This window comes from Doryrhamphus excisus, linkage group LG10 (assembly GCF_037039965.1).
Source record: "Doryrhamphus excisus strain RoL-2023G ecotype Guam linkage group LG10, RoL_Dexc_Guam_v1.1, whole genome shotgun sequence".
Taxonomy (NCBI): domain Eukaryota; kingdom Metazoa; phylum Chordata; class Actinopteri; order Syngnathiformes; family Syngnathidae; genus Doryrhamphus; species Doryrhamphus excisus.
The window spans coordinates 13669616-13685545 of NC_136366.1; the positions used below are offsets into that span (position 1 = coordinate 13669616).

Below are 15930 nucleotides of genomic sequence, written 5' to 3' on the forward strand. Positions count from 1 at the left end.
TCATGGAGCTAAGTGGAGGTGTGGGCAGATAACAGATGAGGAGGTTCTTTTGTATTGTGGAGATATGGCTTTGAGTCTGCTACTGAATGGCGGGAGCCTGTAAATCAACAACAAACACCGTGTGACAGACTTTCACTCAGCATAGTGAACATTTCCTGGAGTTACGTGGTGTGCTTGAACGCCACATTCCGTGAACAGAACAAGGAGCACAGTACTTAAAAGGATAGTTTGGATTGACATTTTGACATGAAGTTCTATGACACCCTCATAAGCCGTGTCCTGAGCCAAGTTCTGGTCAGATTTTGGTGCTGAGGAAAGTACTACTGAACTACTTTTTCACAAATTTGATTTGCCGTATGTCTTATATTTAGATCTTCCAGCTTCTGGGCTATTCTTCCACAGACTCAGTCATTTTATGTCACCAAGTCGATGTACTGTTGAATATGTTGACAAGAGTCTAAAGTTCCCTGGGCTTCAGAAAAGATCCTGATTGCAACTAGTATCATTTGGAACAAGGGTTTGGACTTCCTGCTCTATGCAGTTGTATAGAGGAGCTCCTGTTGGCATAAAGATTCTCATATTGCTGAAAAATATTGTTTATTTCTAAAAATGATTGACATTCATGGAGATACTCTGTTTTAGCTAACCTATAAAAGAGACCAATGACGCATTTGTCCCAAATAAATGCATCATATGGCGATTGAGGGCTGCACGGCGGTCCAGTGGGTAGCACGGAGACCTCACAGCTAGGAGACCGGGGTTCAATTCCACCCTCAGCCATTGCATGTTCTCCCCGTGCATGCGTGGGTTTTCTCCGATTTCCTCCCACATTCCAAAAACATGCTAGGTTAATTGGAGACTCCAAATTGTCCATAGGTATGAATGTGAGTGTGAATGGTTGTTTGTCTATATGTGCCCTGTGATTGGCTGGCGACCAGTCCAGGGTGTACCCCGCCTCTCGTCCAAAGACAGCTGGGATAGGCTCCAACACCCCCCCGCGACCCTCATGATGAAAAGCGGTAGAAAATGAATGAATGAATGAATATCTTGATTGAATGAACAGCAGCTTGACTTAGCTGCTGCTGTCCCACCTCCAGGGTCATCATGTGGGTCTAACCCACCGCCTGGCCATCCCACCCTGCGACTCCTCAGTCACGCTCACAGCGATTACTCATCGTTGGGGAGGAGATGCCACAGTAATTGTTCTTTAGAGTGGCCCAATTATTCCATTAACGGCCCCTCTTGATGAGGCTAATGGCGAGAGACCTCGTTTGCATGGCATTATCTTAATTGAGCCCGGGGCCTGGCATGAAAACAAGCCTGAGATTATGTTACTGATGGATGGTGGCAATGGTCCGGCAGCAACCATTTACCCGACAGCTATATTAATTAACAGCTATCTCCTTACATGGGCTTTAACAGAGATGAATAAGTGAACATACTGACGTCGTCTGCGACATAGCTCCGGTGCTTATGTGTGGGCTTCTAATGGAGGCTGCACACCAATATGGGATGTGTGTGTTGATAGCAAAAGAAGACCTGGCGTGGGATCTTCTTACCTATTTCCTAAAGGAGGAAACTGAGCCAGCGTTTCCTTGTATGAGCTTTTAAATAAATCACCGCACGTACTAATACTTTTAATTGGGAATTAATGACACAGTTGACACAGATTTCATGATTTCGACTGAAACAAATGAAAAATACGCATACTCACAATCACGTACACACCTTAAATGTAGTATCTATGGATCACAATGGTGTTTTGGATGATCAGAGGGTCAGCCAGGTCACTCTTTTGTTATGTAGAGATCTGCCACACGATCCAGCAGGATAAAAAGGGGCGAGAAAAAGAAACCGTTCAGATAAGCTTCCCTTCATCAGATAATTAAGGACGCCTTTGCTCCAGTTTCCCCTTCGTAGCAGAAGTGTCTGATCATCTTTCAAAAAGCTCATCAGTCAGAGTTGCTCTTCAAGATCCACTCCTTTTAGGGGGCAAACCCTTTACCCTTTACTTCCCCAAACATGCAAGCACATTATAAATGTTTTATTACGTCTTCTTCCTCTTATCAAGATTATTTTATTCATAAAATAAAAAAAAGAATGGCATTGCAAGAAGCTAAAGTAATTTACTAATTAATGCAGAACCTAAATATTTACATCAGTCGGTAAAGCACAACCATTTAAATTTCAATTCAAAGCATGAATATTTTTCAGTAAAAATTAGGGAAAATGCAGTAATATGGATTTAATGCTTCTCAAATGACCATTTTCCCTCATAATATTACATTCTCATAAAACTATGCCATTTTATTTTTTTTACCTCTTAATATTTTTATTTTATTTTTGTAAAAATACTGCAGATTTTTCAATTTTTGCTGTTTTTTTTTCCCATTTTGCGCTTTTCAAGGTACCGAAAGTGCTTCACAAAGCTATCAGTCACACACTGGTTTTTGGTATTCTACATCCGTATCCACAGCTGCCCGAGGGTAGGCAGATTGAAACATGGCTGCCCATTTGACCTCTCTGACCGCCACCAAACAGGGACACAACAACAGTAACTGGGTGGAGGGAGCGAGGATCAAACCACCAACCTTGCGACTTGCTCTACCTCCTAAGCCATTACCACTCAAATGTAAAATGATATATTTAAATCAAAGATACTTTGCGTAACCCTGGTCTGCCATTTCCCTACAAAGATTAGAGCTGTCCTATCTAGTCTGATTCCTTTGGGCATGAACCGATGAAGGGTGAAACGTCTTCTAAGACAACCTGAACAGTCCGATTGGCACCAATTGAATTACCTGAGAATACAATGACCTGGATGAATGACAATATTCATAATCATGTCTCCATAAAGAGATCTCATATCCACTTCAACAAATAAACAAACACATGATGTTGCTGTAATAGCAATGTTTTCACAAGAGGTTGGTTCAGTACATGCCACATCTTTTATATTGTTAGTGTTTCCATGCAAGCTTGTAACTGATGACAGATTGACATCGCCGCATGGGGAACAAGGAAGGGCACGAGGTCACGTGAGCTCTCATCAACCCTTCTAAGACTTCAAGATATCACATTAGTTTAGTTTAAATGAACGCAATATTCTGTGTGCCTGTCAAAATCATCAAAAATGGCCGGTACTGACAGTGAGGGCTTTTGAACAATGTTGGTCAGTTTATTTTTACACTTAAGGTAATTATTTCCAGGCTTTCGCAGTTCACATAATACAATATGGCAGACTGAATCTGGCTTTGAACTATAAGGGGGCTTCCTTAAAAAGTAGGATTTTGGAAAAATCCTGCTTCTAATATCTCACTATATTGATGATGATCAGAGGTATTATATTTGGTTTATTTTAGTTTTATTTAGGTAGTTTATTTGGTATTAATTTTGTTAGTTTTTCCAAGCTTTTGATTGGCCATAATGCATGTGACAGCCGGTTAAAGTGTTATCTATGTGGGCAAAGATGGTTTTTAAGTGTTGTGAAAATAGCGTGTTCGTATGAACATAGCCTTGGGTTTCTTTTTAAGTCAGATACCCTTCCTAACACAACCCTCCCATTTATTTCTGTGTACCATTACCCCACCAGTGCTGTACTTCACCCTAATACGAAGTGAATAACCCATGCAAATAAGCGCAATTAATTATTGTCGCAGCTGTCATGGAATTACAGCTTCTGATTGAAAAGGCTGTACTTTTTTCTGCGGTATTTTTTTTCCACTTTGACACACCTTTGCTCCTTGTCAAAACTTCACCACCACCACCACCTGTCACTGTTTTCTGAGTATCGCCGTCACCAACACCCCCACCCCCTTCCACGCTCTCCTTGCATCCCCTGCTGCCAGTTTTTAACTACACTCCACTCTGGCCTCTGCTCTACTTGTTACAGCCCCAACACGAGTGCAAACAATCAAAGTGTTTGGGAACGCTAAAATATGCATGGCTATCCATGACAGACAGATAAAGCAGGGCAATTAGCCACGTAATCCTAGAGCATCGTGCGGAAAAGGCCGCCTCAGCTGTCCTCTCACCCCTCCCTCCCTTTACTCTCTTGGTCTCCATTAGTTAAATGTACACTGTGTGTCGTCTCCCTATCAAATCAAGTAACACTTCGCCTAATTGGCTTATAAATAATACAGCAGAGCCTACATTATAATTTCATCAGTGGTAAACATTGGAGGGGCACTTGGTAAAGAACCTATCCCTCATTAATTTCTTAATTTGGGAAGTGAGAGAATGAAATGTGGGGAAAGAGAAAATGAACAAGAGATGGAAAGAAAGGAAAAAGATGTCAGATATTCAGTCAGTACTCCTGCGCAATAGGTGACGAGTGCCCCACCGCCCTCATTTTACACAAACACACATAAATAAACACACATTTTCCTTCCCCAGCCCCAATTGCCTGTTCTTTTTTTATAGCAACTTAATGAATATTTCATAACAAGCAACATAAATATGCATTCTAATGGTTTTTGCACATAGTTATTACCAGTATTTCCTTCTTCTTCTTTTTTTTTCCCCGCTGCAACAAAAATACTCATTAGAAATTCTGCATAACCAGGCTCTGAAATAATTTCTCCTCCCCAAGAAGACACACAGAGGGAAGCAGGAGATTTATTCACATCAACTGCTTAGAAGTAAACCACAAAATAATACAGTTGCTTTTTTATCGGCTTTTACATGTTAAAAAGCATTTATCCACGAGAGAGGAACATTCATTTCTAATTTCAGTCAACAGCTGCAATCGCGACGCAAACCGAGATTTCTTCCATGATGAAATCCTTTTAGCAAAAGACACCGAGTTTGTACCCCCACATCCACATCTCCTTGGCAGGTAAATGTCACTCAAACCTGCTATTATATTGCATAATGCACTTTTAAGGGATTTTACATGGCTTGTGATAGACGTTTTGAAATATGACTTGTGAGAATATTACTCTGATCTCCGAAAGACAGATATTAAAGCAAACTCTCAAATGAGCCATTTCCCTACCCCCGCTATCCACTTTTTTTTATTCCCGCTGAAATGTGGCATATAAGATTCTTTTTTTTTTTTTTTTTTTAAGACACCGAGAGCCCTTCCGCCTTCAAAAGGAAAGTTAAGTGCAGCACGTTTTCGGTGAGATTTTGAAAAGTGAGCCACCTGAAGGCAATCTGTCTCGGCTGGAACCTCGCTTGTCACCGCCACCGAGAGCTGTCACTTGACGGTGCCAGCGCCGATGGAGACAGACATCCATCATCCGCCGTCTTCACGTCATGTGATGTCTTGCCGCCCGGCAGAGAAGTGTGTTTTGCTTAAGATGTGCTCAGGCGCATTCGGGTAGTCTTGCAAAAGAGCTTTTTGTTCCCATATCTCTCTCATCTTAAGGTAGAAAAACATTGATTTCAAAAAAATTGAGCTTTTAGAGTCCATACGGAACGAAGACAAAACTGTCCATCAATCCCCCTCAAAGGCACATCACACAAAACGTAGCTAAACGACAGTTAACATTGTCAGAAAAAGCAGCAGCAATAGCTTGATTTAGAAACTCTGCTTAAACCACAGAGTATCAAAAGTATTTATTCCTGTCATCCATTTAAAAAGGATCCATTATGCCAATTTTAGTACTATATTTATATTCTTGCATTTTATTGGCATGATTTCAGCTTCCAAAAAAATGCATACCCTTTAATATATAAAACATTTGCTTCAGAGTCCACCTATTACGCTCATTTTCCCTTTTCTATTGACTTGTGGACTCCTATAGAGCAGATTCACACTATAACTAACACAGAAAGCTTTCTAGATCTTCCAGAATCTGGACCTATTCCAATTGTGTTTCCTTGGCTTTCCTGCTTCCCGCCAAAACAGTCTGTTTTAATTGACTCCACCCACAGCCCACTCTGCACGCCCACTCTGCTGTGGTTGGTCTCATTCCCAAGGGCTCCCGAGGACTTTCGGACAGCCACCGAACCCCACTTTCTAATTTTGTCGGTGGAAGGGACTACTCTTGTTTAAAAGACTCGGCTAGACCCCGACAGATTGTGGTGGAAAAGGCTATTCGCAACTCCGGATATTGGTGAGCTTGTAATTTGCATGCATGCAAATTACACTCATTCCACTCTATGTATGCACACTCTATAATGCTACACAAACAACTGCTTTTGTTCGATTACTTACACAAAATAAACAGTTAGGATCGTCCCTCGGTGGAATTCCCCTTAGTTGTGTGTTGACGACATCCAGGACGAATAGTACAGCGAGCGACAGGATGACCGGCCTACCCTCAATACATGCATCATACATTACACATACATAGCTCCATACGTATTTACACTGAAATTTCATATATGTACGTCTTAGCGATTAGCATTAGGTGTTCGAGTGGCGGGTTTCTGACCCCTTGCATCGAGAATACAAGACACCAGACTTATTTACTTACTTTATTTACTTTATTTATTTACTTTATTTATTTTAAACTCTGATGTATATTGAGGCAGCGGTGGAGTTAACAATAAATCCAATTGGCGATGTTGTCTTGCACTTTTGAAACATTTAGTTTTGAAGTAAAAAAAAAAGTGCTATTGGAGTAAATGTATCACCTCCTTAAGCAAGGGGCTCACAGAGGTTAAACCAGCCGTACCCTCCACTTAATTACAGCAGAACAAGAGGAGACAGGGAGCATGTTGTGACTGAGCTTAATTAATGTAGCAGTAAAAAGTGGCCCTCCCTCTGCTTGTCCGTTCTGCTGTTCAGTATTAGTTCCACTTCAGTGCTCTCCGAGCCACGGACAAATCGGGACTCTAATGATAGGACAGACAAGCGCCCCCTCAGCCTGTCTCGGGTCACTGACTGCCCTCCCTCCCTGCTTCTCCCCTGGGATGTGTGGGGCGGGGGAGTCAACCAGTTAGACAACCATGTTCACTCCATCAGCACCACAGTGCAGAAGACAATCTTGCATATTGACTTCATTAACACTGACAAGTTTATGTGTGTGTGTGTGTGAGAGAGAGAGACTGAATGACTAATATCATGCAAAGCAAGACCATCTCTCAATTGTTTACTATGGCAAACATCTGCACCCACCTTGGAGACACTGTGTATTGTTGAAATCAAACAGCTAACAATTAAAGACATCCTTTTTGACAAGACATGATGACATTTTCATACTATCTTCCAAAAAATACATTTTCAAAATGAGCTTCTAAATTGAAAATATATCAATTAGGGTCGACATATCCATTAATGTCGACATAATCATATAATTATCATAGTTAGAACATTAAAAATATGTTTACTATCTCCTAAATAAGTTTTTTTTTTACATTATTAGAGCCCTCTAGACATGAAGTAACACCCCTATAGTCATCTTTACACTCATTCATTCATTTTCTACCACTTTTCCTCACGAGGGTCACGGGGGTTGCTGGAGCCTATCCCAGCTGTCTTCGGGCGTGAGGCGGGGTACACCCTGGACTGGTCGCCAGCACATATAGACAAACAACCATTCACACTCATATTCATACCTATGGACAATTTGGAGTCGCCAATTAACCTAGCATGTTTTTGGAATGTGGGAGGAAACCGGAGTACCCGAAGAAAACCCACGCATGCACAGGGAGAACATGCAAACTCCACACAGTGATGGAATTGAACCCTGGTCTCCTAGCTGTGAGGTCTGCGCGCTAACCACTAGACCACCGTGCCGCTATCTTTACACTCGTATTACCAAATATAGTAGACATAATAACAGAAAATAAGCTCTAACAATAGACTGCATTCGGGATTATTGTTGTGAAATAATTCAAATTCTGGCAGTTGTGTGTCTCACTAAACATTACAGCAAGTAATGTAGTAACCTAGTGATCAGTGTAGAATACTACATATCATCTGACATCGTCTTTTTAATGCCTTATATTTGGATTTTACTTCATTTATCCATTTTTATGCTTGAAAATGCTTAGTTTAGGCAAAAAAAAAATACGTAAGATTTCCTTAAAAATGCATATTTTATGACAAATAAAAGGCTGTATACGATTATGAATTAATATAGTTTAGAAAATCTCAGTTGGAAAATCTATGTGGAGTTCTCCCTGTGTGTACATGGATTTTTTTTTCTGGGATTATGTCCCAAAAACATGCACGTCATGAGAGACTCTGAATCAGTGGTTCTCAACTGGTTTGAAAAACAACTTTTGGGTCATAGATTACCTGTCACCCAAAGTCAGCTGGTGTAGGCTCCAGCTGACCTGTGATGTACAGTATATAGACTGCAAACTACAATAAACTAAATAAATTAGTCGGACATTTAGTATCCTTTCAAGCCCATTCTAACCTGAATAATAAATATTTACATACTGTTTCAAACCGTTTCCCGAGCAGACCCCAGTGAAAGGAACGCAGCTCTGAAAGCATCATCATCACATCAGGTGATGCATGCAGAGCAGCGGCCGTGTTTTTACAGAGTAAACCAAATGCGGGGGAACGAATTGATACTCTGGAGACAGCATCGCGTGGCAGATCATGTTCCAAATCAAGTCTAAACAAAAGGAATATCACATGGAATTAAGGTGTGAAAAGGTGTCGTCAGTGATCTTTGCCATCCTGACACTGACATAAAGGATATAAATATTGTATGCAAAGAGAACAAAAACCCTGTTTGAAGCCTTCAGAGGGGAGACAGTGGAGGGGGGGGGGGGGGGGGGGACAGGTAATTACTGGTGGAGATGCTCTTTGGCAGTTTATTGAATGGAAGTAGGAGGATCAACCTAGAACAGCCATTCTTGTCTGTCTCTACAGATCAGTGATGTGACGTTAATGTCCACCATATTAACTTTGACCCAATGATGTTGCCTGTTTTTGTACAGATAAAAAAACTAATGATGTTTTTTCCGTCTTGCTCAAGGGCGGGCACCCCGACAGTAATCTGGAAGCCAACTAGCACGTTGTCAACGTCATTGGCTCAGTATTTACTCTACGCCAGGGGTCTGAAACACATGGCCCGCAGGCCAAATGTGGCCCGCAGGACACTAGTTTGAGGCCCCCGCCTTGATATGAAAGTTTAATGTTAATGCATCCAGTGCAAGTTTGATATGGATGCTGTATGGTATCATGTACCCAGGAAGAATTATTATGTTTGATTAATGTTCATGTTAAAGGTTAAATAACTGTTAATAGTTATCTTCCCGATCCGTGTGGAAGTGGTACGTTTTTGGCTATTTAGTTTAAAGGAAATAACTTGAAGGCTACCGTTTAGGTCGCTGGCTCTCTAGTTTGCGAGTTAGCATGTGTCTCAAGACCCTGCAGTTGCGCAATATGTTGTAAATAAAAATATTAAAATATAAAATGTGACTATAGTCATGTTTTGTCATGTCTACAGGGCTCTAATAATGCTTTGTCTACCCACCAACTATATGTGGTTTCTTGAGTTTTTATTAATTTTATTATATTTATTTATTACTGATTGATTTTCTTTCTTCTTGATTTATTTATTTTTCATCTTATTGTGTGTAGAAAAATAAAAAGTAAGATATTTGAGAACAGTGGAATGTTTTATCAGAGCTTTTCTTGTACAAAATCGAAACCAAAGCAAAGTTTATTCATTTTTCTGTTTTTAATAAATGCGTGTTTTTTTTTTTTTTTTAGAAAACCCGATGCGGCCCAGTCCCGCCAGACCCTAGCTCCAGTGGCCCCCAAGTAAATTGAGTTTGAGACCCCTGCTCTACGCCATCACTGCCGGGTTAGGCAACAATAACAGAGTGGCGGTGCTGGTGACCCACCTTCTGCTTTGATGACAGGATGCCAACCTCCTCACTTCCTTAAGGAAACAAGGCCGAGGGAGGGACAACATGCCCTTGTTCTCTCCAAATATGAAAAAAGGAGTAAGTTGTATTTAACAATATGCTCACCCTCCCCTCCTTGATTAGAATTAGAATCACATCTGGCACCATGTTCTGTCCCTCATTACTACTGAATCTCATTACAGGCTGCTCCCGTGGGAGGGAGCACGGCAGGTTTTTAAGCACACTTTTCACTTTCTTCCTGCCTCTTGCTCATCTCATGTGCCGTTTCTTCTATTCTGCGTTTACATTAACGGAAGTCCTCATCTGAGAGAATGACTGAGCACCAACGCCCTCCTCCTCCTCCTCCACCCAGAGCATGGAAATTGTTTTACGCCGCCAATTAATGTAGGTACGCCAAGTTTTTTTTTTTCTTCCTGAGAGTATGTTTTATTCAGAATGTATTATGTTTCGCTCAAAAAAGGAGGAAAAAGTATAAAATGACTAAAATAGGTCTAGCAGTAAGGAAGTTCCACTTACTTGCAATAAAAACTACACCAAAGGTTTGGAAATTCAGGCAAATTATAAAAAAAAATAAAAAAAATGAGGCAGCTTATTTATGGTGCCCTGAAGTCCTACTGAATAATGAAAGCTTCCATATATAAACACATTTTCAACTTAATTCTTATGGAGGATTGGAAAATGGCAGAATGTTTCACCTCATTAAAATTAGGAATCAAAGCCTCAGTTGGGTGTTTGCACTAGTGAGGAAATACAAGCATCAATTTATTTGCAGACATAAATATGAACATATTAGCAGCAATTGGACACTTGAATTCAGAAGGAAATGATGGAGGTTGCAGGGATTTCCTGTGTTCCCGCAATGGTTTCGCTCTAGATCATTGGCGAGTCACAGAGCGAGCATGGAGCCTGGAGTATGTTCTTTATCCACTGTGGATCTAAGGGGAAATAAATCAAGGTTATGATAGAAACAATGAAGACCAACAATATATAATAAATATAATAAACTGTACTCCGGTTTCCACCCACATTCCAAAAACATGCTAGGTTAATTGACCACTCCAAATTGTCCATAGGTATGAATGTGAGTGTGAATGGTTGTTTGTCTATATGTGCCCTGTGATTGGCTGGCGACCAGTCCAGGGTGTACCCCGCCTCTCGCCCGAAGACAGCTGGGATAGGCTCCAGCACCCCCCGCGACCCTCGTGAGGAAAAGCGGTAGAAAATGAATGAATGAATAATAAACTGTATTATGAAAAGCAGGAAGTGAACAAATGTAATAGTTACTGATTGTAAAAGTAACAGATGGAGGGGTAGGATTTAATAAGCTTTGCTTCTTCCTTTTCCTTTTGGACATGTGGAACTGTGAACTCATTATTAGATGCACTCAATTGTAATCTGATGCATGTTCAAATGAAATAAAACCATTACCATTACCATAAATGAAGTAGAGATAATTTCTTACTGCACCTCAAATTTCCCCTCTCATTGTGACAGGTCATCGAGCAAGTTATTACTCGACCACCAGTGAAGCACAAAGTTTTCCTTTGAAAGCTGCGGAAGTGACAAAGAAAAAGGAAGTGGATGAAAATGATGCATACCATCAGGTGCCGGGAGTCCAGAGATGCTGTCCTGCAATAGGCATCGTCTGAATGTCAGCGCCTGGCACGCCTGGTAAGACAGCACACACCTGGACAGGCCAAGAGAAAGGTCTTAAAGCTGGCTGACACACACACACACACACACACACACACACACACACACACACACAAGACAACAAGCATGATGCGTGTGTAAATGTCAAAAAAGGAAATGGCATGATAGCAGCACCGTGAAGGTAAATAAATAGTCATTCACTCTTGTGTACTTACCTGAACCACATGTGACCATTTTCACACACTGCTTGTTTGTGATCGGTGAAGGGCAGCACATCCTGACATAAGCTGCAGTGCTCCTGGAACGTCTGCTTGTGCATTTTTTTCTTGATGTGACCAATCAGGATCTAAAAAGCCAGAGACAACAATAAACACAAGTTTTATCGTACTTTCAGGCAATGAGCCAGATAGGGCACGCCACTAATACATTAGGACCGCCATAAATAAATCAGGCTCTACTGGTTTTTTCTTGTTTATAAACATATAACACACCTGGTCTTCCTGTGAGACCACAGCAGCAATCACTGTTGCCAACTTAGTAACTATTGGGGATTTGAATGATCTTTTAGATCAGGGGTCTCAAACTCAATTTACTCGGGGGCCACTGGAGCTCAGGTCTGGGTGAGACTGGGCTTGTTTTATTAAAAACAAAAAAATGTAAAAAAAACTTCGCTTTGGCTCCAATTTTCTACAAGAAAAGCTCTGATAAAACATTCCACTGTTCTCAAATATCTTACTTTTTATTTTTCTACACAAAATAAGATTAAAAATAAATAAACAAATCAAGAATAAAGAAAATCAATCAGTAATAAATAAATAAATATAATAAAAATAATGAAAACTTAAGAAACCACATATAGTTGGTGGGTAGACAAAGCATTATGAAAGCCCTGTTGACATGACAAAACACGACTATAGTCACATTTATACTCTTTTTATTTACAACATATTGCGCAACTGCAGGGTCTTGAGACACATGCTAACTCGCAAACTAGAGAGCTAGCGACCTAAAACGGTAGCCTTCAAGTTATTTCCTTTAAACTAAATAGCCAAAAACTTACCACTTCCACACGGATAGGGAGGATAACTATTAACAGTTATTTAACCTTTAACATGAACATTAATCAAACGTAATAATTTTTTCTGGGTACATGATACCATTCATATCCATATCAAACTTGCGCGGGCCGCACTAACATTAAACTTTCATATCAAGGCGGGGGCCTCAAACTAGTGTTGTGTGTTTGAGACCCCTGTTTTAGATCATAGTTATTCTGATCGCCATGAGGTGGCCTTATTGGATCACATGACTGTACACGGAGCTTCTTGATAAGACGAGGGTGTTACCTGGGCATCCTTGTCGCTGGTATCTTTCGAGAGATGCTCAGCCACGGCCAAAGTGGGAATGCATGTGTTTTCTGTGATCCGTGTGTTGAGGTACACCACACCGAGCACCTTCTTCATGTTCTTTCTAACCAGGTGGGTCTCCACTGAATTGATCAATGCCTTCACCTGCTCCATTTGCTTCATCCCTTTAACGGCGCTAGCCTCACCGTACAAATCTTCCTCCTCTTCTCCATCTCCGTCCTCTTTCACGAGTGTCTTGCCGACCTCCTGAGAAGGTTTCCAGTAGTGATCCGTCAGTGGGGACTGAAGTGACTGGTATAGTATCCGAACCAAAAACAGCTTAAAGCGCCACAAGTAGGAAGAGTCTTCCCCTTGGATCTTCTGATCGAGCTCTTGCTGCAACGCCTCTGGAATGCTTTTGTTTTTTAAGACGTTCCACCTTATAAGATCCAACAGGTCGGCTTGCTTGTACAAGTTCTGTGTGGGGGATTTTAGCACAAGTCCTGCTGCCGTTTCTGGCGATTTCACGGCTATAAAGTGCACTTGATAAGTCCTGTGAATTGGGTGAAACATGTCGACCAGACCTTGTGTGCTGGCCAGCGCAATATATGCTCCATTGCAGCTTAACGTAATCCCATGGAGTCTCCTCTGATCTAAAAAATCTGGACCCAGCATGTTCTCTTTATTAAAAATCAAAGTCTTTTCTGTGAATTGTGGTATCAGCTTCTTTATCCACCCATCCATGGAGCATGTGTACACAACCCCGTGGTTGCTGACTGCAAGCGAGACAACTGGAAGCGAGTGGAGGCCCACCACGTGTGAGTTGTGCACGTTCAGTCCAGTTGGAGAAATCATGAGCAAACACCAGTAGATGTAGCATCCACGAGACGCCACAATGAGACTGCAGTTCAACTTCTGAATCGGGTGGATCAGTGGCACACACGTAATGTTGTCAACAGCGATCTGGTCGCATTCCTTCCATAGCGTGACAGGGTGGCGCAGTGTGAAGTAGCCCTTCACCCCTACCATGCTGACTGGCATGATCTTAAGTGTGCCCGACTCACTGCCGACAATCAATCCGCTCATGCGTCTTCCTGCGTTTTCATACTCCCACCACTCCAAATCACTGGGTCTGCTCACTTTGGACTCGATGACATCATAAAAGACAACATCTGCTCCGTTCTCAAACGGCAAAACAAACTTCCACAAAACAAGGTCGCCGTTTTCCATCAAGACGGCGAGGAGGACCATCTCCGCATCAGCGCACATGTTGTCAGCTTGCACGTGTTTCACTGTGTAAATACTCGACCACTTCATCCTTAATGGAGTCTGCATCTGGAAACGTCGCTGCAGCTCCTCAAAATCACGGATGTTCTTCTGTGGTGGCTTGTCATCTTTTTTAGCGTAGCCTCGCTCCTGTAGCATGTCGCCATATTTCTTGGTCAGATCCACTAGCAAGCTCCATGTGAGATTCTTATGGCTGCGATGGATGGTTAGTCTATGGTCGAGAGTCAGGCATGCGATCAAACAGCGTCCATGAGAATCACAGCCGATTGGAGACCAACTAGCGCTTTTAACTCCTTTGGGTGCTATTCCCAAGGGGTCTATCACTCTATCCAGCAGAAAAGCCTGCCTTGAAGTGGGATCCAGGTGTGAGGTTAAGTGCTCGATGGCTTTTGCCTGTTCTTGTGCTGCTCCCACCTGCAAATTTAACAAGAAAAAATATATATATAAAGGAAATTTGAGCGGGGGGGCAGACAGGAAGTGACGTTTGGGGTTCAGCGTTGACTTATTGTACCTCTTGTGAGATAATTGAAGCCTATAATAACTTTGAAGTCAGTTGTTCCGGCAATCAAGTCAGGTGCTTGTGTATCTCACCGAACATGACAGTAGCATTTACTAACACGGAGTGACCAGTGCACAGTACTACATATATATATATATACACACTTCAATGTGTCCTCAGAATGCCTTAAGTGTGTATTTTAGTTTGTTTAGCTATTTGTGGGTTTAAGAATGCTTAGATTCGGCACTAAATACTTGCTAAAACACTAAAAAAAAATACATTTTTTAATGTATTTTTGAAAAACACATTCAAAATGAGACTCAAGCTATACCTCTATGTAAACTAGTTAGCTTGTGAAAATCTTAAAATACCTTAAGCAGTACCTTCTTTTCCGTATTCAAACTCGCTTTAGTGTCAAACCCGAAACCCCGTCCCAGCTGACTGAAATTGGTCAGAGTTCGAGCATAATTACCCGTAATCCGTAGCTTTCACCGGGCACCGGAATGGACGTCCTATGCAGTATCAGCTCCTGTTTGCTGCTTTGGGCGTCACACAATAGTTCCATCATTGCCAATGAGGTGGATGTACACACTGCGAGATGGTGGTCCTGCGACCAAACAAGCGGTTGTGTCCCTATCACCGGGGACAAAAGCGAGACGACCGGATCTCGTTTCACAGGCAAGTCGTCCTTACCTGCGGAGACATTATCGCCGGACTCTGTATACTCTATTTTAACGGCTTCACTTACGGTTTTAACGTCAACCTCCATACTTGACGACTCGGACGCCGCCATGTTTGTTGTTTGGTGGAAATGACGTTCGTGATCACGTGACTCGAGGAGGAACTATCCTCTTTTTTAATACAATGTACTTTGCACTTTTGCACTGTACTGCATGCATTTGACCTTTTATTTTTCGTCATATAGTTGTAATAAGGAACGTGCACATCAATTAATGAAAGTTATGGACCATTCTACCGTATCTGTGTCATTTGAATCCCCAGGAAATAAAAAAATAATAATAACATAATATTAACTTCACAATATTAACTTATATATATATATACGTGTATATATATATATATATATATATATATATTTGTGATCAAGCATAGTGTCCTGCGCATTTATTCATTATCATAAATAATATATATGTAATATATTATATATATATATATATATATATATATATATATATATATATATATATATATATATATATATATATATATATATATATATATATAATGTATATATTTTTTATTAATTTAAATTACGGGGCTGCACCCGACGAGTGGTTAGCACGCAGACCTCACAGCTAGGAGACCAGGGTTCAATTCCACCCTCTGCCATCTCTGTGT

General features: G+C 41.2%; 1 protein-coding gene and 1 long non-coding RNA gene across 3 annotated transcripts in view; one reads left to right on the forward strand and one right to left on the reverse strand.

Annotated features, from left to right (window-relative positions):
- The window catches only part of LOC131119937 (uncharacterized), a 47235-nt gene extending 37376 nt beyond the window's left edge, over window positions 1–9859 (forward strand). Inside the window, exon 3 of the long non-coding RNA XR_009126618.2 lies at window positions 9648–9859. This is a non-coding gene — a long non-coding RNA (uncharacterized LOC131119937). The remainder of the gene's footprint in view (window positions 1–9647) is intronic.
- On the reverse strand, window positions 9513–15392 carry gtf3c4 (general transcription factor IIIC, polypeptide 4). 2 transcript variants are annotated; one of them, XM_058064826.2, is made up of 6 exons: window positions 15265–15392; window positions 15044–15178; window positions 12786–14486; window positions 11655–11785; window positions 11385–11473; window positions 9513–10721 (listed from the first exon to the last, which is right to left on the reverse strand). In XM_058064826.2, exons 1-6 carry the CDS (start codon window positions 15274–15276, stop codon window positions 10657–10659), a joined length of 2133 nt encoding a protein of 710 aa, XP_057920809.2. In that variant the 5' UTR covers window positions 15277–15392; the 3' UTR covers window positions 9513–10656. The 2 variants fall into 2 exon arrangements, with proteins under 2 accessions (XP_057920809.2, XP_057920808.2); XM_058064825.2 differs by having other exon boundaries at window positions 15044–15388.
- Window positions 15393–15930: the final 538 nt, after the last annotated feature.